Source organism: Heliconius melpomene, chromosome 12 (genome assembly GCF_056956725.1).
Source record: "Heliconius melpomene rosina isolate 202511_hmr_F chromosome 12, ASM5695672v1, whole genome shotgun sequence".
NCBI classification, from domain to species: Eukaryota; Metazoa; Arthropoda; class Insecta; order Lepidoptera; family Nymphalidae; genus Heliconius; species Heliconius melpomene.
Window position 1 is genome coordinate 5,727,244 of NC_140400.1, and position 25,571 is coordinate 5,752,814.

General features: G+C 33.5%; 1 protein-coding gene across 1 annotated transcript; it reads left to right on the forward strand.

The window, feature by feature from the left end:
- Window positions 1-7,871: 7,871 nt before the first annotated feature.
- LOC146533603 (phospholipase A1-like) lies at window positions 7,872-25,226 on the forward strand. The gene is made up of 5 exons (XM_085194643.1): window positions 7,872-8,157; window positions 18,569-18,694; window positions 19,295-19,447; window positions 20,342-20,495; window positions 24,508-25,226. Exons 2-5 carry the CDS (start codon window positions 18,574-18,576, stop codon window positions 25,187-25,189), a joined length of 1,110 nt encoding a protein of 369 aa, XP_085050769.1. The 5' UTR covers window positions 7,872-8,157; window positions 18,569-18,573; the 3' UTR covers window positions 25,190-25,226.
- Window positions 25,227-25,571: the final 345 nt, after the last annotated feature.

The window sequence follows — 25,571 nt, forward strand, 5'->3', positions numbered from 1 at the left end:
GGTCGAAAATAGTGAGATTTTGTTCTTAAGAAGTATCTTTCGTATTTATGTTATTTTGTATTTTTTTACAATCTCTTTCAACTTCCTTGATTTTCTCGCACATATGTATAATATATAGCAGGGTAGGCAGTGATAACATATTGTCAAGAAAATCAACGTCTCAATTAGGTGAAATTATTAGTATAATCTATATATATAAAAGGACTTGTCCTCACTGACTGAGGTAAGACGCACGCACAGCCGTAACCGCTGTGCGTAGAAACGTGGAATTTGGACAGATGTTTACTTTCGTAATCTGGACATCCTAAGAAGGAATTTTGAAACATATTAACCCTAAAGGGGTGAAAAAGGGGTTGAAAGTTTGTATGGAAAAAAAATTAAATCGGCATCCATTTTTATAAAATTTGAAATTTAGATTTTTAAAAGTATTTAATTGAATACGTGTTTCATGGTTTTCCAGAATTCTTCCCCTAAGGGTGCAAATAAGGGGTTGAAAGTTTGTATGGAAAAATCTTTAAATCGCCACCGATTATTGTAAAATTTGAAATTTAGACTTTTAAAAATATTTAATTGAACACATGTTTCGTGGTTTATTAGAATTCACCCCTAAATAAGCAAGCGTAGCTGCGCGCGTCCGCTAGTATAAATATAACTATTGCAACGTGTGTGGATCGAACCTATTACCACTGCGGGTGCAGTTAGACCCTCTCTGACCTCACTGGGAATTTTGTAACTTATTCGTCTAAGATGTATTATCGTCGCCAAGTAAACCATACAGTACAGTCGATGGTAGCCCTGAAGTAAAGTTGTCTGGAATTTTGTGCAATCTTGACTTAGAAGAAAATAATAAAAAAAAAAAAAATCCTACAATCATTTGCTCATTCCTCTACAACTATCTTCAGAGCGGCCACGACTTGTCGACTGTACTGTACGATCTTATGACTTATGTGGAAAGTCTTATACGCTTAAATATCCTAATAATTTGGGATGGAAAAGTTCTCGAGCTTGGAATATAAGCTTCCAAGGGAATAAAATATCTGATGCATGCACTGTCTATATCCAGGAGGAATAGCATTTAAAGAAAATTATTACAAAAAAAATAAAAAATCATATAAGTAATATGATTTTTTATTTTTTTTATTTTAAGTACCCTTATCGATATTTATCAACAATTAAATCATGAAAGTTGTATCAGAGACAGAACAAGAACAAATGTTTTGCTACTTACTAGTAATTTATTTATCTTAGGTACTAGCAGCTAACAAGACAATTATAATCTATTTTTAGATAATAAAACGCTTATCCTATGAAGTATCTGATAATTGAAATATAAATAATTGCTTTATTACTAAGAATATTTAATATTATAAAGCTGAAGAATTTATTGCCAGGTATAAAAACAGTCGTGGCGCAGGCGCACAAGCATGCGACTGTAAGCGCGATAGGTTCTGGGTTCGATTCCCATTCGAGGAAAAGAAATATTTAATATTTTTCATATAGGATACCCCAGAGGTATACCACAAGACAGGATAAACGTCCCTACCCAAAGTGAACGGAGTGACTATTATTACCTCGTCGTATAAACCTTCCTGGAGATTCTCATGATTCTTTACGTCCAGTATAGTTTTTTTCACATTTACTTCCTCAAGTCAAAAGAAATATAATGAGTTTTTTTCATAACAGTAACGTGTTAAGATTGTAATCTTTATCGCCCTGTAAGCTAATTTTTGTCTGTTTATAAGAACATAAAATAGTAGACCGTGTAAAATACAAAAAATATTGCCAAATATTAGGTAAATGCAATTTTTGTAATTTTGTATTTAGAGACATATAAATTTATCCTAGGTATCTCTGTAACTTAGTTTTTACTTCAGCCCAGAAATAGAGACAACTTATTTGGCTTACTTATATTTTTGGCTTTTAAGTGCACTTATAAAAGCGTGTTTTATAGTATTTTTTAACTATTAATTTATTTGTAGTCTATCCCATATTATTTCCACAAGTAGTGAACAACTAAACGGTCGACCCCCCCCAGAAATCAACAGAGGGGCAACGCTACTTACAACATGGTTTTGCTCAGTTCCCTGAGGTGATGCTTGTGACATTATATTATTAACCATCCTCATGCCATTCAGCCCTCAGCACGTTTCTCACCTTGGCTTGGGTGGGATCTTTAAGAACCTACTACCCTATTTACACGTCAATATACATCTTATATAGATACTAGCGGATCCGGACGCGCCTACGCCTGCTTGAAATATAAGAATATAATTTCTATAAAAATATAATTTCAATCTAGATGAATTGCTAAAAGTGACTATTATATTTATTTTCATAAGGATGAATATCAAAATGTCGCGGTAACGAACGCGGTCGCATAGCGACGACGGTTGTTATTAACATGGTAGAATAAATTACATGTCAAATTAATAAATAAAATACTTTAATTTTAATTTATTAGTATATATGTGTAATGTAATATAATATAGCCTATAGCACTTCTGAAGAATGCAGATTCATACAAAACAAAAAAAAAGTAAATCGGACCAGTAGATCCAGAGATCGTAGCGTTCAAAGAAACAAACAAACAAACAAACAAACAAACAAACAAACAAACAAACAAACAAACAAACAGACAAACAAACAAACAAACAAACAAACAAACAAACAAACTCTTCCGCTTTATTATATTAGTATAGATATCAATATTATTTTATTTGCACTTTCCATTTACAGGACTATAATTATTATACATTTTATATAGGCGCCTATGTTAATATTTACACGCAATATTTACAAATCAATATATAATAATGGGTTTGTTATAACCTTGGAACCTGATCATGTTTAAAGTCCATTATGTGATCTTCCTCACAAGTGCAAACATGACTATGCTACGATATTCCATCATAGAATACCAGTTCCTGTCTTCCGGCTTCATCATTAAACTTTGAAACCTAATCGTAGTCGAAGTTCATTATAAGACTTTTCTAACAAGTCCAAACACGTTTACGATACGATGGTCCATCATGAAGTTCCACTTCATTTCTTCCGGCTCCATCACCAGATCAGTTCGACAGTACCATATTATTGTCATCAAAAATACATACAGCTGTCAATTTTCAAGACGCTACGATCCTTAGAAGTTGGTTGACTTAGTTATTTTAAAAATTTTGCGAACTCTGATCACCCTGCTATGCGGGCGGGTAAAAACCGTTTTCTCCACTTCCTGCCCAACGTAAAATTATTTGTTAACCGACTTCTGTAAAAGAAGGAGTTTTTTTAAAATGTCAATTTCTCAAATGAGCTTGAAATCTCGTAAAACAAATGGACAAATCCAGAAATAACGTCTTGTATAGTCTGTATAATAAATATATCATCTACATTTACCTTGATGGGATCGTGGAATGAATATGATGAACGTGCATTTTATAGCAATTATTATATACGCATTACATTAATAGAATTTTAATACATTAGTAAGTAATATACATAAATTCCTTTATTTACGTAATGCAGATACTGGTCATTCTATATAAATTAATAGATCAGGCCGTCATTGTGGGCTCGATTTCCACTCAGGGAAGTCTCCCCTGGAGAATTCGGGGCAAAATGGGGAACGGAAGTGTCTTAATGGGAACAGTGGTTGTGGATTTAATTCTCAATTAAAGAGGGTTATGTTTAAGATATATTTTTCTTTCTTTAGTTTGGTTAAAACAAACGCGGCGTTAGTATCCGCTTCCATATGCATAATGTGTTCTTCATTCATGCTTGACATAAGTTAAGATAAAAAAAAATACCGCTAGCTTTAACTTACTGTATCGCTTGGTCCAATGAAAATAACCAAAACACATTCTAAGTGCCCCAAGCAACTCTGGCTGCTGATACGGTAGGTTCTAATAGCAACGTATAACGTGATTTTATATAGCCTAGAGCCTTCCTCAATCCACCACACAAATATTTTTTCAAATCGAACCAGTAGTTAAGGTCGTGGTAGCGCAGGCATACCAGGTTATATACACACAGAATAATTTAATAAAAATTATCTACTTAATTTTGAATTTGAATTTTAAAATACAATTATAATTTGTATTTAAAAAAGAAGCAAAGATGAGGTCATAACACTATTCATCTATCTATATTTATAAAATCGAAAGGTCACTCACTCATCACGAAATCTCAGAAACCACATGTACTAGGAATCTCAAATTGTGTATAGGAGTTATTTATAGGACGTAGGTGCTTGCTAAGACGAGAATTTGCAATATTGTTCTCCTGAGGGGATGAAATAGGGGTTGAAAGTTTATATGGATAAAATTTTAAATCGTCAACGTCAAAATGAAATTTAGACTCTTAAAAATATTTTATTGAACACGTGTTTCATGCATTCACCCTCTAAAACTAACAATATTTTCATAAATATATTTAATAAATGTTCGTATAGTTCAAGCGGGCGAAGCCGCTCAAGTCCACTAGTTACATATAAATGGAGGTCGTGCACAGCACCTGAATGTAAACGCAACGGTTGTATGTTCGACTCTTTTCAATTCTCCCCCCTGGTATAGAGCGAAATAAAGCGCGGAGTTAAGTTCTACCATACAAATTGGGATGAAAGTGCAGAATAGTGTCTTAACACTAGGTTTTCTCATCCCATCCTGTTATAATTAAAATATAGTGTGAAGCTATAAAAACTGGTCAAAAAAATGGTTTCGTGCCAATTTCATGATTAGGTGAACGGGAATTACAACTAATAAAAGTTGATAAACTTCAGTTTGCGGGCATAAGCACTCATTTTGTATGAAATTAACTACTGATATAACTTTGTAATTGTTTTCTGTGATACATTTCCATTTTTCTGATTTTTTTTTCATTTATGTACTGTAAGCTCTCATTGCTTGTCAAATGACATAAATTTAGGCCCCTACGCCACGACGGTTTTTTTTACTTAAGTAAGGTAAATTTCTACTTCCAAGACACAGTCCAACTTTTATTAAACCGGTTCTGTATTTTTTTAAGATCCGGGCCTTCGCATTTGTAGGTGGCAATTGATAATTATTTTAACAATCGGCTTAGTTACCAAAAAAAGGATCATTATTAGGAACCTAATTATAACATTTTGTTCTCCACATAGAGTTCATTTAACAGGCACTGCGTGTTATTAGGACCTCACGTCGTACTGTGCTAATCAGGCTTCGTCATTAAAAAATGACTGCCTCAGAATTTTTTTATATGTTTAAATTTCTACGAATAAATAAAAAGTATAGTTTTTTTTTATATTTTTCGATAACACATACACTTGTATGTGTGTCAAAGGAAACTATTCATACGTGTACATTCTAAACGTCAAAAGGTATGTTAAAAAAATATTTCAAACTGTTGCACTGTAAACTTTGTCAAATGTCAGATTCATTCGTGTTATACAAAAAAGAAAGTAAAAGGAAAAACATTAAAAATATTGTAAATATTTTTAACCCAGGAAAAACCGATACAGTGTCTGTCTGACTGTCAGCGCGACGATTGTGGATTCGATTCCTGCTAGAGGAATGAATTATTTTAATTTCTGCGGTCTATTAAGAAAACAAAGCACGGTGGTAACTTCCACAACTCAATAAGAAATGTCTCGAAAATTAAGCGGAAAGTGGAGTGATCCGGAACTAGGTTCTATTCTACTTACCCTATGCTTAGGCTTAATTTCCGAAACACCTACGGAAACCGGAATGATGAAATTTTATGTTTTTCTAGCTGATTTTCTAGTGGAGTACATCAAAACCAATTGAAAGGTGACAAATATGCCCATAATAAATGGACTATCCAAAACAATTTGAATTTCGTAATTTAGAAAGAGGTAGCAGGCTTAAATTCTTATCAGTTTGTTTTGAACCCACCTCTATTGTGTACAAAAATGACATTATCTCTACCACTAAGCCACATAGGTCAATTTAGTTCCAATACATAATAATAATATAATCTTATGACATTGAACTGTTTATAATGTTTTATTCAAATTCTTTGTCTCTTAACTAACGTTTAAGTGGGTCATGGGTTCTAATCATTTTGTGTTCATTATACAATATTACGGCACATTGATCACACAGGTATTACGTTATAAATTTAATTTATTTTTAGGGTTCCGTTCCTTGAAAGAAAAATCCCCTATAAGATCACTTTGTTATCCATCTGTTTGTGTGTCTGTCCACTATCTGTCCAGACCCTTTTTTCCCCAACGTTATGTGGATGAATCAAACTGAAATTAATATCAAATATCTGAAGTCTGTTGGAGCTCAAAAAAAAATTACATGGCAATCTAAACTTCCCTAAATTAGGCAGGAACTGACAACTTACAATAAAAAAATTACAAACCTATATTTTAATTTAATTTCATAAGAAATGAGTAATTACGCCGCCAAACTAAAGTTCATCAACTTGTATAAGTTGTACTTGCCGTTAGTTTACAGTCATAAAATTGATACCGAACCACTCAGAGGGCGAGTGCGACTTGCTCTTGACCAGCTCTTAATAGCTTAGTTACACAGTAGACAGTAGACCGTATATCGTGTTAAGACACAAGCGGAGCTCAACGCCGCATATTGTCTTTACCAAAGCAGAGAAATGAAATTAATACAATCGTAAATCATTGCCGTAGAAAATCGATTTTAATATGCGATATTTTTTTCCATGTTGAAAATAAGTGTTTTGGTTATAAAATATTTTTATATCTGGCTTATTTTATTTTGCCCTGCTTTTTTCTTTTATATTGACTTCTATAAAGTAACACTAAAATCATATTTATCGCGAAATATACACATTTTAAAGATACTTACGTAGCAAACTTACAAAGTTGAATTAATTACAGAAATAAATATTTTTTTATATTAAAATAATAAAACGCAAGGAAATATAAAAAAAATATATGTTATATTAAAATACTCTTCGAGTCACTACGTAATTACACTGTCAAGTTTATTTAACACATATTAAATTTACATAATTATTTTTAATATATATTTTTATATTATTAATAATTCTAACAATTAAATAACATTACTTACAGTCGTAAATATACAAAAAAAAATTAAGTTCACGTTGTATACTGCTTTACCCTGCTATATACGATAGCAGAGTAAACAGAGGTAACCTAGTTTCTAGTGTGTCCTTTAGTGTGAAGTCACTCCATTCCCACTAAGATACTCCCGTTCCTCACTTTCCACCAAATTCTAGAGACATATCGTGTTGAGTGGCAAAACTCAACGCCGCACTTTTACCTCATCACCAGAGCGAAGGTTTACAGACATACCCTTGTGCTCGAGAATAAATATTTTTATAATATTTATAAATAATTATAATTATTTTATCTTATTTAGATATAAGTAAGGTAAGACGCACGCACAGCCGTAACCGTGCGTAGAAATGTTAAATATCGACAGAAAAATGAAAAATTTTAACCTTAAATGGATGAAAATTTGTAAGGATCGAAAATCGGTACCGATTTTTATAAAATTTTAAATTCTCTTAAAAATGATTCATTGAACATGTGTTTCGTATTTTTTTAGAATTCATCCCCTAAGGGTGCAAATAACGGGCGGGTCACTAGTTAGCAAAAAAAAAAGGAAAAGTGCTCGAGCTTTCCTTAACAATCATACAAAGTCAATTGAAATGTGTTTTCAATAACTTACCATAATTTTTTTTTATTACTAAAGCATGTTTTAATTAAATGTTTTAAGCTATTGTTATATAATTTAAATCATTAAAATAAACATAATATAAATCATGAAAATGTATCATGGTAAGGTTCGAGCAAAATTGTGGAATTTTATAATGGCTACCTATTTAAAAAGCAATACAGGCACGGTGACCTCAGTATATCGCATCCTTGTCCTTAAACTTGCAGTATTACACCGTTTCCCGCGCTGTCGCAACGCGCGTCTATATGTCACAGATTAAATAAACGCCAAATAAAAATATTTAAGAAAACTAAATTAAATTGATAATAAATTTAATTAAAAACATATGAATATGTTTTTTTGTGTTTTTAATAAATATATTTTTTTATAATGTTTACATTTTTTGGAAGAATGTGACTGTTTAAGAAAGAACATATTAACTGAAAGAATATATTAAATTAAACAGTGAATGGACTATTGTTTCAGCGATAACCCTGTAAGTAAATATTTAAATTTCATAATATATTATGTATTTTATATTTATAAAAATAATAGTAACATATATTAAAAAAAAAACACGGTATAAAAAGCATTATGTAGAACTTACGCTTGCCATTACTGTATAGTAAAATTATTATAAAAACTTAGAAACACGGGTGTAAGCTTCTTAATTTATCGTGGTTAATACGAGAGTAGGAGAACAATTTAGGATTCCGAGAATATTCTATAACACAGTCTTTAGTACATCATAAGCTGGTGTTATTTATTAAGTAGCTTGAAAAAGAAAAAGAAAATTTTAGCATCATCGAAAGTTAGGTTGTCTCAGTTTATTTTGCCAGAAATCCTCTCACAAAGGAAGAATTAGGCCAGTTTCACACTATAGTGCCTGTCACGATTCGTTCTCGGTCCAATCTCAGTCTGTTAAAATATTCTTATACGAGAAACAACGAGAGAGAGAGAGAGAAAATCAAGTTCCGATCCAATCACAGAATATTTCTTATGTTAGAATAACATATCTCAAAACAGACTTTAAAAAATGAGCGTAATTAATATTTTAATATTTTATTTATATCGATAAAGAAGTGGCAGGGGAAGACCTCAGTTGACCTTCGAGAATACAAGAGGTTCTCGAAGGTTAACTGAGGTCGGCTACGTAAAAAGCTTGAGAGTCCCCCTGGGGGCATATATGAGGATGACGGTTAAAATAAATAAATATTGCAAGATTTGAAGCTTCGAGAAATTCCAAGGGCTCCACCCAATTAACGTATATATGGTGTTACTTAGGCTTATTATAACTGTGGTATGAAGGTTAGTATTACATGGTTTTTTATTGATATATATTTGCTATCAATGTTAAATCCATACTTCTACACTAATACTATAAATCTAAAGAGTTTTTTTGATTGGACGCTCTAATCTCGGGTAGGTACTAGTGGTTCGAATTTAAAAAAAAAACATTTAAAAAAAACAGTCAAATCAGCTTCACGCGCATCCTGTACACAGCAGGGTAGGCAAAGGGAACCTAGTGTTAACACACTCCGTCCCCCACTTTCTGCCGAATTCTGGAGGCATTATGTGTTGTGTGGCAGAATTCAACGCCGCGCTTTGCCTCGATACCAGAGCGAAGAAATGGAAATATAAACGTAAATAAATATTGCACTTTCTCGAATAGGGATCGAGTCCACAGCCGTGGCGTTACAGTCACACCCTGTGATGCTGCGCCACGACGACGAAAAAACCTTGTTTTCGATAATTCATTTATCGAGGATGGTTATAGACCCCTATACTTGCGGCCAAAATTACATCGAGCATTTAGAATGTCATAAATCATATACAATTCTTAATTATTTACATTTCACGAAGAATGGACCCATGGTTATAGCCTAAAAAACCTTTTATTAAGCTAAATTAAGGCACTTGCGTTCTCTATTTTCCGGAGCATTGTGTGTTGAGTGGTGGAATTTAACTTCGCGCTTTGCCTCGTTACTAGAGTGATGACATGAAGATATTAAATAATAAAGAAATATTTTTTTTATATATCCGCGAGTGGGAATCGAATCTACAACCTGTCGCCTTTACAGTCGCACTCTCGTGCCCCTTATACAGCTAAGTATGTATTAAGATGCTTACAATTCCGCATTGGCATTGTGACGTTGTGACTGACCGGATGTGATCGTTTTATTTTTTTTATTTATTCTTGATAATATAATCTTTATATTTAGCACCCCATAATATTCCCTATATTAATTTGAAAATAAAGTCCTGTGCCTGACTATAGCGATTGTTATGGGTTCGATTCCCACTCGGGGAATAAACTATTTTCATTTCCTCGTTATTGTAACAAGACATCAGACAGAGTTCCGCCACTCAATATGCGATGTCTCGAAAATGGAAAACGGAGTGACTTTGAGGGAAATGCGTGAACCTACGGTACTTTCCGTGGAGTTACTATTATGATATTCGGCAATAAGTGAGAACTGATAATACAAATAAAATAAAAAAAAAACTGAATATTGATATTTGATTTATAGATATTTCATAGAAAATAAATAATTACACACTTATAATTCTAATTCATTTCGTACAAATTGAGCGCTTACAAGAAAACACAAGTTTGTAAGCTTATAAACTTTTGACGACGCTGTTGACTTTCTTACACTTCCCGTTGACTCACAACCTTGAAAGTCGTACGGAAACCACGGTTGTCGATTCCGACTCGCACTTAACCGGTTTTTTTTACATACCAGGATAAGCGAAGCGCCGCGCTCAGCTTCGTTACCAGAGAGAAATGAAAATATTAAATCGAGTAGAAATCAAGCCTCGAGTAGGAATCAAACCCATAACCTTGTCAATCGCACGCTTGTTGTTGAATCACGCTCTGGCCTTAATGTTTTTCTCTACCACATACATATTTGGATAACCGAATATACGATAGAAAAAAAAATCAAGATCAACATAGGTAATTTTTAACCTAGTAAATGTAAGTTTTATTTTAGAGTTTTATTTTCGTGGGTTGTCTGACTGTAAACACTATAATTAAGGGTTCGATTCTCAATAGTGGGAATAATAATATTAGAAATATTATCATTACCTCTCCCTGGCACATACATATAACGCAGCTATAGTTTTTTTTTTTTCAGAAACTTTCCAATGTATATTAAAATGCAATTAATTTTAAGTTTTCTTTTCTAAAGTAACTTTTTAGACCAAACTTCATTATTCACTCGGAACTAATTGAAAATTAAAAATTTAATATAGAGTTGTTAAATTCAAGGCTAGGCTAGGATGTTATAAACTTTAACTTGAATACTTGACACGCACAGAAGTAAGTACATACTCGTACTAGATTCAAGTAAATCTACTGCCAATTGCCATGCCTATTTAATTAAGGCCGTTTCGTTCATAGCATGACACAAAAATGCAACGTGGTTAATAATTATTAAATACAATTATTTTGAGGCCACCGTGGCGTAGAGGCTCATGGAACACCTGTAGACACGATGGTTGTAGGTTCAATTCAATCTCGAAGGAATGAAATATATAATATTTTCATTTCCTCGCTCTGGTAGAGAGGTAAAGTGCGGCGTTGAGTTCCGCCACTCAACACGTTGTGCCTCAAGAATTCAGCGGGAAGGTGTGAACGGTAGTGTTTTAATGGGAATGGAGTGTCTTGAAACTAGGTTTCCAGGTTGCGTCAGTTTACCCTTCGTTTATCTAAAAAAGTATTTTTATAGATATACTTCGTTCTAATAAATCGCAATAAATTTACATTTCCTTTATGTCTATCCTAATTATGTGCCAAATTTCATAACTGTAGATCCAAGGGAAGTATCCTATAAGTTTTGTTTACTCGTGTCGATTGTATACATACTCATATTTTATTAAATGCTTGTACTTTTGATTGACATAATAAGCTTTTTTTCATTTAGGGTACCGTAGATCTAAATATTTTATATTGATTTCAGCTTGATCCTTCACGCAATCTCGAAATAAATAGTGCTAACAAACGGTAGGGCAGACAGCAAAGTGAGCCTATAAGGGTTCTGTTTTTTCCTTTCGAGGTACGGAACCCCAAAAACAAATCGACTCAATCACGACCTTTAGGCAATAGTAAGCGATTGCTCATATAATGCTAAAAGATACTTGTATTTTAAAATAAATGTAGGTCAATGGCGAATCGATATAAATGCTGACAAACCGGTTAAATAAACATTTTTTTTATATATTCCTGATGTTTATGTATATATATTATGTATGTATTTAGGTGTTATTATATAATAAAAGTTTTTATGAGTGTTTAATGAATGTATCTATAATAAAAAAATAGTTTATTTGGTTGACAAGGAACATCTCAGGAACTAATTGTACACATTAACGATTTTGGGTTTTGGATAGTCCATTTATCGAGTAAGGCTATATAGGCTATATAACGTCACCTTAATGGTTTCGAGGTGAGAAGCCTTGAGTAAAAGCTCTAAGTGTAACTTTGTCTTAACGACACTTCGTTCCCTACTTTCCGCCTAATTTTCGAGAATTTTCGTTCAGAGTTGCGGAACATAACGCCGTGGTTCGTTGTTGATATACCTGAGCTAAGAAATTAAAATAATTTATTTCCCCAAGTTGCTATCGAACCCACGAACGTCGCGCTAACTGTCAAACGCAGTGCCGTTATGCCACGATGGTATTGAAATTATAATATTTTATGCTATTTTTATATGTAAAAGAAATATTAAAAACAAAAGTAAATTACACATAAAATAACATTGCAAGGTAGTATATTAAAATTTTATATTTAAATAGAGTATTAAAAATGTACAAATTAAGAAATGGTTTGATATTAAAAAAACCATACAAGCGTAAAAAAAATAATTAGGACAAGTCGTGGCGGAGGGGCACCGAGCGACGGTAAACGCTACAGGTCGTGGGTTCGATCCCAACTCGAGGGAATGAAATATTTAATCTTTCCAATTCCTCTCTCATAACGAGATAATGTCTGTCATTATGTTCCCAGGTTTCCTTTCCCTACCCTCCTTTATGCGGGATACAGCGTGCTTTATGCGGGATACAGCGTGCGTACATAAACTAATGGTAACACACCTTTCCCAACGGTCTGCCATATTTTCTCGATATTAATTACCACCACTAAATACTACTATTACGAGTTTTCGTGTCGATTGGCGAAACTCAACGCCGCCTTTTGTTTTGTTGCCAGAGTGAGAAAATGAAAATAATACATTCCTCCGAGTGGGAATCGAACCCAAAGCCATCGTGTTTACAGTCAGCTGCTGTACCGCTGCGCTACAATCATCTCAATGGAATATTGATATTTAATGATATGCAAATGATGATTACTTTTTCTATATACCCACCTATTTATGTACCTGTCAAGTACTAGTTAACATTATTATTGCATGTTATTAAATTGTAATTACAATATTGTAAAGTAAAATATATGAGTGTTATAAATATTTAAATTATAAATACAAGAACTACTAAATAGGTATTACATTTTTTATCAGCTTCACGCTGTGTCCCTCATGTAGCAAGGTAAGCAGAGAGAGTCTAGTGTTAAAACACTACGCTCCCCACTTTCCGTCGAATTTTGGAGTGCCTCCAGAATTGCGGAACTCAACCAGAGCAAGGGCGTAAGAAATAAAATAAATATTTCATTCTACCAAGTGGGAATCGAACTGACAACGGTCGTGTTTACAGTCGCACGCTGGAATCCCTGCATGACAGCCACACAACACGTATATTGAATAAAAACAAACCATTCATTATAGAATTTTAAATTCATATTTCTGGTATTCCTAGATAATAATGTATAATGCAGTAAATAAGGCAAATTAATTCATAATTACAGAAAGAATAAAGAAATTATATAGTAGTTACAAATGATAATTTTAGTTTCATTCGAAACTGTCGGCAGCAACCGGCTTTAACGCGATGGTTGGGAGTTTGATACCCCCACTCGGGGGAATGAATTATTTTCATTTTCTTCCTCTGGTACGATGACCAATCTAGGTGTTAAATTCCGCCACTCAACACGCGACGTAACGGAGTGTCTTAACAATAGATTCCCTCCGCCTACGAAGCTATACGCGAGCGTGTATAAGGCGTGAATCTGGATTTTTTTTTCCATAGAAATACAAGGACATGGAGATTTTTTTCTAGTGGAAATCGAACCCACAACCCTCGAGTTTCCAGTCATACGTCTGTATCCCTGCGCCAGGAAGAGAATCATTTCTCACCGTTCCGTAGTTTCAGTTAATCAGATATTGTGTACAATCTTCAAATAGATTAAATATAATTTATGCACTGCGCCATAACGGCCTCCATTAAGTGCTTGAATATTTTTTAAATTTTCCCATATTGCAAAGTAGATAAAGAAAGCCTAGTGCCTAGTTACTCCGCCTAACGCTATGCACCCGAATTAGAGATATTACGTCTTAGCTGGGAAATAAAAATATGTTAAATTGTTTCCATCAAATGCTTGATCGATAGTTATACACACACACAGCAGGGTAGACAGAGGAAAGCTAGTGTTAAGACACTCTGTTCCCCTTTTTTCTGCCAAATTCTGGCGGCATTGCGTGCTGAATGGGGGAACTCAACGGCACGCTTTGCCTCGACACCAGAAAAATAGAAATATTAAATATTTTATTTCCTCAAGTGGGAATCGAACAACAACAAAACGACTGGCCTCAAATGTCTAGATGACTTATGAATTCTATTTTTATGAAACTTATCATTATACTCTATTTTCAATGTAGGTACTGTATATAAATATGCAATAGTTGGGAAGGAAAAATCGTAATCAATAAGTAATAAAGCGACCTAGCTTTTGAAATAATTGAACAATTACCAACCAATCATGGATTATTATTGAAGATATTATCTTTTGTCTCGATTTTATATTTCCGATTAAAAAAATAATCAGTATATAGAATCGTCAAAAGGCAGTTTGACGTGTAGCCTTGCTAAAGGCCGTGAGTTCATTACCGAGCGAGGTAAATATTTATAAGAAATTTTAAACCAAATTATTGGTAATAGGCCTTCGTGGCGCAGCAGCACAAGGATGTGTACGCGACGTTTGTGGGTTCGGTCCACACTCGAGGAAGTGAAATATTTATTTACGTTTATATTTCCATTTGTTCGCTCTGGTGTCGAGGCAAAGCGCGGCGTTGAGTTCTGCCACTCAACACGCAATGTCTTCAGAATTCGGCAGAAAGTGAGGAGTGTTGTCTTAACACTAGGTTCCCTCTGTCTTCCCTGCTGTGTGCGGGATACAGCGTGAAGCTGATTAATTTTTTTATAAATAATGGTAAGGTAAGTAAAAAATTATCATTTCATCTAGATTGAAATTATTTACTTTACTGTACATCGGTATAATAGATTCTTGTAGGTACTTAGAATAAAGAGAGAAGAGAGAAGGAGAATGATGTATATCCTACGGTGATATAGCCTACGGTGATGGTTTTGTAAATTTTCATACATTTTCTATTTTCTGTAATTTTTTATGTGGTTATTAAGTATATATTTATAAAAACTTGTCGCGTGATTAACTTGTATAAATAAACTAGTACTAATTTAATTATGTAAAACTGCTAAGATTATAATTTATGATCATATAAATTGTGTATAATGAGTTTATTGTTAAAATTGAAAAAGGAAAATTTATTTTCTTCATTTTAGAGCGGTTAAATGAAACTTTTTTTTTAAATAAAAAAAAATTTTTGCATTTAATTTTTTATAATAATAGTGAAAAGGGCGATTTCTTTAAATAAACATATGAAGTGTAAAGGTACCAGGAAATTAAAAAAAACTTATCAGTCGATCGCGAAACAGGCCTTCATTTAATACAAAAAAATATGAAAACTTCCGGGTTTTACATTTAACATTTAAAATATTTTTTGTAACACAAGGTGTTCTTTGTACGTGCAGTATTTTTTTTTTATATTTTTAATATATGTATACTTATTTATTTTTGAGTTACACGCTTATAAAAGGGTAGGCAGAGGGAACCTAGTGTTAAGACACTCCATTACCCACTTTCTACTCAATTTAGGAAATTCAACGCCGCTCTTTATCTTGCTTACCAGTGCGGAGAAATATTTTTTTATGCTGCCTAGGAATCGAACCCAGAACTGTCACGTTTACTGTCAAATATTGCACCACTGCGCCAAGACGAGTTACTTATTATATTTTGCCTATTTTAATAATTCTACACCTGCAGCTATAAAATTGTAAGTAATGCACACTCAACACTGTTAATTACATATATGCTTGTTCACGTACTGTATAAATCACGATTTTTATGAGTAAAATAAAATAAAATCGATTTATATTAATAAATGCTATAAATATACTATAAAAGGCAACCAATAATCAACATTCTAGAGGTATAATCAGTTAAGGAACATACTAAGATGTTTTAACTAGTAACTATGCTATGGGACAGCGACTGTAATTGATACCCATTTAGGAAAAAATATTCAACCTAAATTGATTTCGCCGCTGCGGTAGACATGCCGCGGCGTTGAGTTCCACCACTCAACATGCAACGCCTCGAGAATTCTGCGGAAATGTTTTAATGAGAGCTGAGTGTCTTAACACTAGGTTCCCAGGTTCCCTCTGCTCTCCTGCTATATAAGGGAGACCTGAAGCTACAAAAAAAAACGATACATTGAATCACGCAGGCAAACCTAGGCGCTGAACACTAGTCTGTTATTAATAAAGCATTGAACAATAATAAGAAGTTATTATTTTTTGTGTCATTTCCTAATTAATTCTACATTATACTTATTAGTTATTGTCTGTGTAAATACTATTATTGGCTTTTTTCTACCTGTCAATCTTGTCATAGAATAATCACGAAAGAAAAAATGTGACAACAAAAATAATGACTCTGTTAAGTTGCGATATGGTGATGGGTTCAAATTCCATTTGAATTATTTTTGTATATTCACATTGTACTTAGCATTTATCGTGAGGCAGAAGGCAGAATTTAGAGGCTGATTTTCAAGGCGTTGGCGTTGATTAAAATTTTGATTCATTTCCTAATTGGGTATCAAACCCATAACAGGTCGCTGCGTCACGACCGCTGTAATATAATCAATAAATGAAAAAGCTTTAGTATTAATTTATTATAGCTGTAAAGCCTGCCTTATATAATATGTAGGTATACTAGGCAGATAGGACCCAGTGTTATAACATTCCGCTGTCCTTCATCCACTTCATCTATTTGATTTAATTAGCTGAATTTAACTCCATATAATTGGAGAAATCGAACCTACACTCGCACTGCCATGAACACAGTTGCTCAACTGGTATGGAGTTGAAGAATAAATGCTAAAAATACATGTACACATACCGACAAGGATCTTACTTATTTTATTTTTATTTTCATTTACATATGCTTAATATTGGCATTCAAGGGTATTTTTTTATTTTTCAAGGATACGAGTAAAGTTGGTGTTTAATGTCATAGGTTTTCATTTTTTTTTCTTCTTGTGGTATTTTTAACGGCAAATGGATAAACTATTTCATCTAGTTTAGTGTGAATCTGTCTTTGGGAAGAGACGTTTGTGTAAGAGATTCTACTCTGTTTTTTTAGTAATTGTAAGTAATATCTCATTTAAATATTTTTAGCATCTAAATTAATAATGAGTGAGGAGAGCAAACGAATATATATTAAATATTTCATTCCCACTAGTAGGAATTGAACCCGCAACCGTAGGTCAGTAAACCGTACGTTTACTGACGCACGTTTGTGCCTCTTCGCGACGGCGACCTCGAGGATACGTCAATGGGAACAATTTTTTATTTATACGATATTTTATGGTCTAGTTTTCCTTAAGTAAAGCTTGACTTTCTCTAAAATAGGTTTTCAAACAAAATCTTAACCTCAATATCCGACCTCTTAAGGGTCCTTAAGGGTAAAAGTTTTATGAGTCCTTCGAGTCCGCCTCTTATAAAATCTGAATGTCAAATTTCAACTCCATCCTTACTAGCGACGCTTTCGCGGCTTCGCCCGTTTGAACTATAAAATTATTTGTTTACTAATATTAATTACTTTAGTGTTCCAGTCACATCCTTGTTTTAAAATCTATATCCGTAAATGTATTATCACTGTGTTCTCAGGTTCCTTACATTAACCCTGCTAAATGCGGGATACAGCGTGAACCCAAAAAAACCATACTCAAGTAATATCAGATATTACAATAAAATTATATGTAAATTATATGTTTTTTAAATTGCACATTTTATTATATTATACATGTAATACATATCTTTTTATATTCTTTTAAATGTGAACATATTCTTACGACGTCGAGTTTAATATATTTGAGTATAAAAAAAATAAAAGGAATACGGCTCATATAATTCGCAGTTAAGGTATTTATAAACTGACAATCATTTTATAATGAAGAAAAACATTTTTAACCGACTTAAAGAACTGGAAGTTAACTGTTTCATATGTATGTGTGTGATATTATTGGATTTAAGTTTTAATTGAGATTTGCTTTTCTGTTAGGCATTCACATGTATTTTGTTAATGTATGTATGTTTGTCCACAAATTTCTCTGTAACCAAAAGTATTATTTAGATGAAACTTTTTGATTTAAATTTGGTACAGGTTGAGGTCAGTCAGTGACTGTAAAACCCACTGGTTGTGGGTTCGATCCCCAATCGAGGACATGACATATTTATTTAATTTTTTTTCATTTCTTAGCTCTGGTGTGGAGGCAAAGCGCGGCATTGAGTTTCGCCACTCAACACACAAGGCCTACATAATTCGGCGGAAACGGGGGTAGGGAGTGTCTTAACACTAGGTTCTCTCTGCCTGCTGTGCGGGATATTTTAGATATTTTCTAACTATCAATACTTTTATTTTCTTTTTACAGGAAAAATGCCTTTTCTAAAGCATACAACGCTCATCCCTATACTACTGGTGCTACTCGGACCCGCTTGCATCAGTAGCTTTGAGCCGCGACCTGAAATAGGATATCCTTCTGGACTTATACCTGAATGTAAGTAAGTTGACTTCACGCTCTATCCCGCAAAGCGGGAGAGTAAACTCAGTGTTAAGTTATTTTGATCCCCACTCTTTGCAATTTTCGAGACATTGTGTGTTAAGTGGCTTAAGTAGTTGAATGTTTGAAAATATAGATCATTTAAGAATTTAGACAATTTAGAGAATTTGAACGAAAATTCGTAAATATTTGGATGGATGTCCTAACCTAACCTACCACGAAGATACAAAGAATAATATTTTCATTTACCTATATATATATATAGTAATCGATCTTGGTAAAGGTGAACTAGAATCCACTGCTTTACAAAGATGGAGATAATAATAATAAATTATATACCTGCCATATCAAAAAGTTGAAATTATAGGCGTGTTTTACATATCACGGCGTATAGGCACGGCGTTTGATTGTAAACGCAACGGTTGTAGGTGCGATTCCCACTGAATTACTGAATGATTCTGATTTACTCGCTTTAGTAATAGTTCCACCACCACTCAATCCTTCAGTGTTTTAACACTAGGCCTCTGCCTATCCTGCTTTGCGTGAAAAAGCGAGAAGCTGTTCTTTTTAAAGCTATTTTATTACTTTTATTTTCAGGTCCAGGAGTAACAAAAAATGCTACGATAACCCCAGTCATGATGAAGATGCTTCAGATTACTGTACATAAGATGACTGCCGCCGGACAGATTGTGAGAAAGGACTTTCCTATTCTATCCGCTCATAAAAACATAGGGAAGGATAAAAGTATTGGTAAATATGTCGATAATTAAATAGAATGTTTTAGGAATTCGGTGGAGTGTGAGGAACGAAAGTGTCTTAATTGGGGAACGGAAATGTCTTCATGGGGAACGGGGTGTTTTAACACTACGTTCTAAGGTTCCCTCTACCCACCCTGCTATTTACGCTACTCTGAAAAGCGGCATAACTGATTTAATTACAGTTTTGACTATTGTATATTGGCAAGCTTCCCTTAACATTTATTGTTTATTTTATTTAAATAAAAAAAAAACTGTTTTATTGAATTGGCTGAAAGTTCACTTGGCGATATCGATAAAGACATTGTTTTTAAATTCTTATTTTTATCAGAAAATAAAAAATGCAGATTAGTCAATAAATAATGATGTAGTTCAAGCGGGCGAAGCCGCGAGCGGCGCCCTTGTTTATAAATAAAGCATTGCATTATGTAACTGAATTTAATTGAATAAGGCCACAAAGTCAATACTATTATTAAGTCGTTTATGTTAATTCATAATAACATATGTTTTGCTAAGGCCAGTCGTGGCGCAGGGGCACAAAGTGTGACTGTAAACATGAGAGGTTTTGAGTTCGATTCCCACTTGAAGAAATGAAATACCTATTTAATATTTTCATTTCTTCGCTCTGGTGTCCACGCAAAGCCCGGCGTTGGGGTCCGCAACTCAACACACAGTGCCTCCAGAATTCGGCGGAAAATGTGAAACGAAGTGTTCTAGCACTAGGTTCTCTCTGCCAGTCTTGCTGTGTGCTGGATATCATGTTATCCGATTATAAGATTATTTAATTGTTTAATATTCGCCGCCTGTAACATTATGAATGTGCATATTTGAAGCCGTATCAGTTATAAAAAAATATTTCTTATAAAACATAATTATGTTTTTCTTTCAGATTTTAAGAACAAAAAGACAGTTCTGTACGCAGTTGGATTTTTAGATAGTTCTGTGTGGCCTCAAAGTCAAGCTATAGGCACTGCATATTCGAAACGAGGCTATAATGTGTTTATAACGGAAACATTCCCATTTCTCAGTTATATATATCCGAAGTAAGTAGTTTTAAATTTATTTAACTCGTCGTACGTTAAGGCCATGAGCGGCACAGCAGGGGACGTCAAAAGTGATGGTTGCAGATTCGATTCCCACTTGAGGAAATATTTATTTATTTCCTTTCTCTGATTAAGAATCTATGATCTCGAAAGTTTTGTGGTGGTGGTGCGTGAGAAACGGCCTTAACACTAGATTAAGTCATGTCATTTACAACGCTATATGCCTGATAGAAAATACTAAAAATAAGGAACGGAGTGTTGTATCACTAGATCTTAAAAAAGATTCACTTGTTTTTTGTTAGCTTCACATTTTATCCCTAGGAAGCCAGAAAGAACGGAGCACCAAACGCTGCGCTCTCCGCATTCCTCGTTCTCCTTGTCCACTGTCATCGACCTTTTCATGTTTACCCTTCGAAGGATCTCCCCTTACCTCTCTTACAACTCAAATTTGCTTCAAGAATCCATACTTATATTATAAATTCGAAAGTAAAGTAAGAAAATAAAAATAGTTCATTACCTCGAGTGGGAATCGATCCCACGACTAATGCGACAGTAGCAAAATAATTAAAATATTAATTTTATTTTAAGTATTAATAAACTTACGAATCGTACATTTATTTAATATCCTTCTAAAGACTATTAAAGTACTAACTATAAGCGACCTTAGCTTACTTTATACGGTGATATAACACCTAAACACGTTTTCTTAAATATGTTGTTTTATAGAAAAAACAAGTTTTAAATTTAAATGTATAGAATTTTAAGTAAATGCTATGGTGGTGCCGTCAGGTGACAGCTGATTCGATTCCGACCTAATAATAATTGTAAATAAAAAATACGAGTAGGTATATTGCAAAGAATTATCTTTTCTTAAATTTTCTTATTTTAATATTTTAATTTCTTCGCTCTTGTAACGAGGCAACGCACGGCGTTGAGTTCCTCGACTCTACATAAATATATACAATATAAAGAGATAATTTAACGCATAGCCTCCGAAATTCAGTGGAAAGTGGAGAACGAAAGTGTATCCAAAGTTAGCTCTGCCTACTCTGCTAGGTGCAGGATGCACGTAATAATTTAAGCAAATATACTTATTTTAATTTCAATTACAATTCTAATTTAAGCAGTAATATGATATTTATGTATAAATTTAATAATAAGATAATATTTTATTACCATGGGAAGTAGTAAGGAAGTCAATTTTATAGGGTTTCCAATTCTCACGTTTTATTTTAATGGAAGCCCATGGAATATTATATGTTTTTATCCTACATCTTTCGACTTGCGATAGGAATATAAAGAGGTAATTTAATATTAAGACGCAATTAGTTTCACGGGTATCTCGGTCATAGCTGGGAAGGTAGAGGGAACCTGGAACCTAGTATTAAGAAACTTCGTTCCCCATGCCACCCATTCCCATTTTCCGCCGAATTCTTTGAAGCATTGTGTGTTGAGAAGTGGAAATAATGAATATATAAGAGACTTAAGATTCCCCCCGAGTGGGAACCTCGTAATATACCTATATTACAGTCAAATTATTAAACTAAAAGTAAAGAAAGGTAGTTGCACGTAAAATTAGAGCAGGCCGGAGGTTAAGATATTCCGTTCTACACCTTTCGAGAAATTTGTGAGAAATAGCGTGTTAGGTGGCGGAACTTAACGCCGCGCCTTGCCTTCTTCCTCGTAAATCGGAAACTGTGCCGCTGAACTACGGCGGCCTAATTTATAAACTATTTTCATTTATCTATAGAAATATTATTTGTGTAGTGCAATAATAGTGATATATTTCTCCTCTAAATTCCTGTTTCATAATATAATACATCGAGCACTGTTAAACTTTTAAAATTGTTTTTAAATGTAAATGTAAGGCTAGCATGTGGATTTTATTGATGCGACATGCTAGTACTGTTCTACATATTATATCCGTAAAGTGTGCTACATCGTATATCATTTTTCGATCGTAATATTTAAAATAAAAAAAATTGAGAAAAATATATCTTTGAAACCATTAGGGTTCGATTCTATTCGAGGCATTTACATTTCCTAGCTCTGGTAAAACGAAACACGGTGTCAAGTTTCGTTACTTTAGACGCAATGTATCAAATTCGGGTGAAAAGTGGAGAAAATCTCTTTCTCTTTATCTTATTCTTCTTTATTCAAAATTTTCTCTCCCTATCCTGATAAATTAAGGACACTCCAGGAAATCAACGAATGAAATATAAAGAAATGGTTATGAACGACCAGAGATGATCACAATCAGAGAAGTCTCTGATGATGTTGGCATATGGGCTGGCTCATGCCACGACTTCTTTTTTTTAATTTTCGGGTATGAACCACCTACTCCCATTTCGTTGCTTGTTCGTGAATTTTTAGCCTAAAACTATACTGTCACGAGGCTCTAAATATCCAAAAATAAAAAGAACCTTAAAGGGCCTTCGTTTCACAAGCATAGATGATATTAAAAGCGGATCGTTGAAAGAGTTAAAAGCTATCCCCAAAGATCGAGTGTAAAAGTGCTTCGTTGGCACAAGTTCATAATATCTAATGGGGTCTATTTTGAGGACGACAATATTTATATAGATGAATATAATTTTTACCTAATTATTTATTAATGAATTAAAAAAAAACTAAAATTCCTTTTCAATTCTGAACACACCTCGTATTGCACTTTTATGAATTCGTACATACAATTAAAATAAATCTCAAATTATATTATACAAAAATAACCTACAATTAACATTTTTAGCTTCACGCTATGTCCCGTACATAACATAGTATGAAAAGGGAACCTGGGAACCTAACGTTAAGACAATCCGTTACCCATTAAAACATATTCCCCACTTTCCGCCGAATAGTATAAGAATATAAAATCACCATTATAATATCGAAATTCCATATACCCAATAAACAAAATGCATTTAAAGTTAATTGCTCAATTATATCGCTATATCGAGCACGTCAGTACCGTGTGCGCTGCAGTCTCTATGTAGACTCTCACAATCAATCAAAATGGGTTTCGATATTTTGGAATTGTTCATAAAAGTGGAAAAAATTGGGCATTATTTACGCTTATTGCATTATATTACGGTTTTTATAGTGATGTGTAATTGGTTCATAGTTTTAGTTCTAGTATTGGTTATAACTTACATAGTACAGTATATGAGGAATGTCGTCGTGGAGAAACTGGTGAATATGTGGTGTGATGTGGTTAAGTAAAATAAGAGTTTGGGTTGCCATAACAAAAATATATAGGTATATGAAATATGCACAATCTGTTGCTGTCAGTACATTTCTCTGATTACCGCCTTATGCTCAAAAATTGAAACTCACTAATTGAAAGAATTAAGTGTCACCTAACATAAAGGTATTTGTGCTAAATAATATTTAGCTAACAAGTGCATATTTTATATTCGCACATTTGTTACATTTTACATTATACTCACGGCGAAAAGTGGATAATGGAAAGTTAACACTAGGTTCCCCTTGCCTACCCTGCTGTTTGCGGGATACAGCGTGAAGTTGATATATTATACGAGTGTATCAGTTAAGACATATTTTTTTTTATTTTATTCTATATAATATAACATATGATATAAAAAAACAAACTTTTAAGACGATACGTTGCTAAGGAAGCATGTAACATAATATGCTGATATACATAAGCGTATACGAGAAGCTTCGTGTTCCCAAATATTAATTCCAAGAGCTTTAAATTTAAGTCTTAAGTAATACTGTGATCGCTTTCTGAGAACATACGCTAAGTTATGAAGGAAGTCTTAAAATATTAAATATTATTTACGTGGAAGGCTAGGAATACGTTTCTACTCCTATATTACAAAAACAGGTACAAAATTATTGGAATAAAGTTATTTAAAGAAGTTTCACTTCAATTGAAAAATCTTCAACAAATGTATTAAGTAACTTATGTACAAGATTTTTTTTGTAAAATAAAGATATTTATCTTCTTTATTCTTGTATATGTGAATCTACTTATTACATTTTTCTTTTCCAGATCAGTTCGTATCACAAGAGTGATAGGAAAAAAGGTTGGTGAATTTCTAGTTCGATTAACAGAATTGGGCCTCACAGCGGATAATTTGGAGCTAGTTGGTGCAAGCTTAGGTGCGCACGTAGCAGCACACGCTGCTAAATATTTCTACTCAGCAACCGGAAAAAAACCTTCAAGAATAACTGGTCTAGACCCAGCAGGTCCCTGTTATAGATCACTTCCACCAGAAGAAAGACTTCATCCATCAGATGCCCATAAAGTGGATATCGTACATACTAATATAGATGGATTTGGTATAGCAGAACGGCTTGGACATTTGGATTTTTATGCAAACGGCGGAGAATTTCAACCAAGCGATATACCCTATATTCCATGTCTAGTTGTATGTAGCCATGTTAGAGCCATCTTTTATTGGTGGCAAGCGATTGAACATCCGAAAAAGTTTATAGGTGTTCAGTGTGATTCAATACAAAATGCAAGATTGGGTAAATGTTTCGATAATACTACAGAAAATTATTTGGGTTCCGCAGCTGATTTTAGTAAGCCTGGTATATACTTCTTGCCAACTCACAACGAATTTCCATATTATAAAGGAAAAGGAAGAGATGGTATTAAATTTGAAGATGATATTTTCAAATCTTTGATAGAAAAAATGAATTCAGATGATGTGTTAATAGTGAAGTAAGATTTTAATTTAAGTAGTATGAATATATTTGTGGTATTATTTTATTATACGTAAGTAGTTTTTAAGTAGGTATATATAAAATTGAATGATTTTTTTATTGTGAATAGCTTTAATACGTATGAATTTTCAAGCAGACCTGGAAGGTCTTTATGAAACTGGTCTTTTTACTCTACCTGGTGCTGGAGGATGGACAGCACAGCATTTGACAGTAAAAACAGTGGTCGTAGGTTAAATTTCCATTTTCTCTGTCTATCTCTGTAAAACATTTTGACAATTAATTGAGTGACTCCTTTTTTTGTGCGAAAAAAATAGGTCACTGAATCCATCTCTAAAGACCTCCTAATCTTCATAAGGCTTAGGACAGCTGTCGTCTGTGAATTAG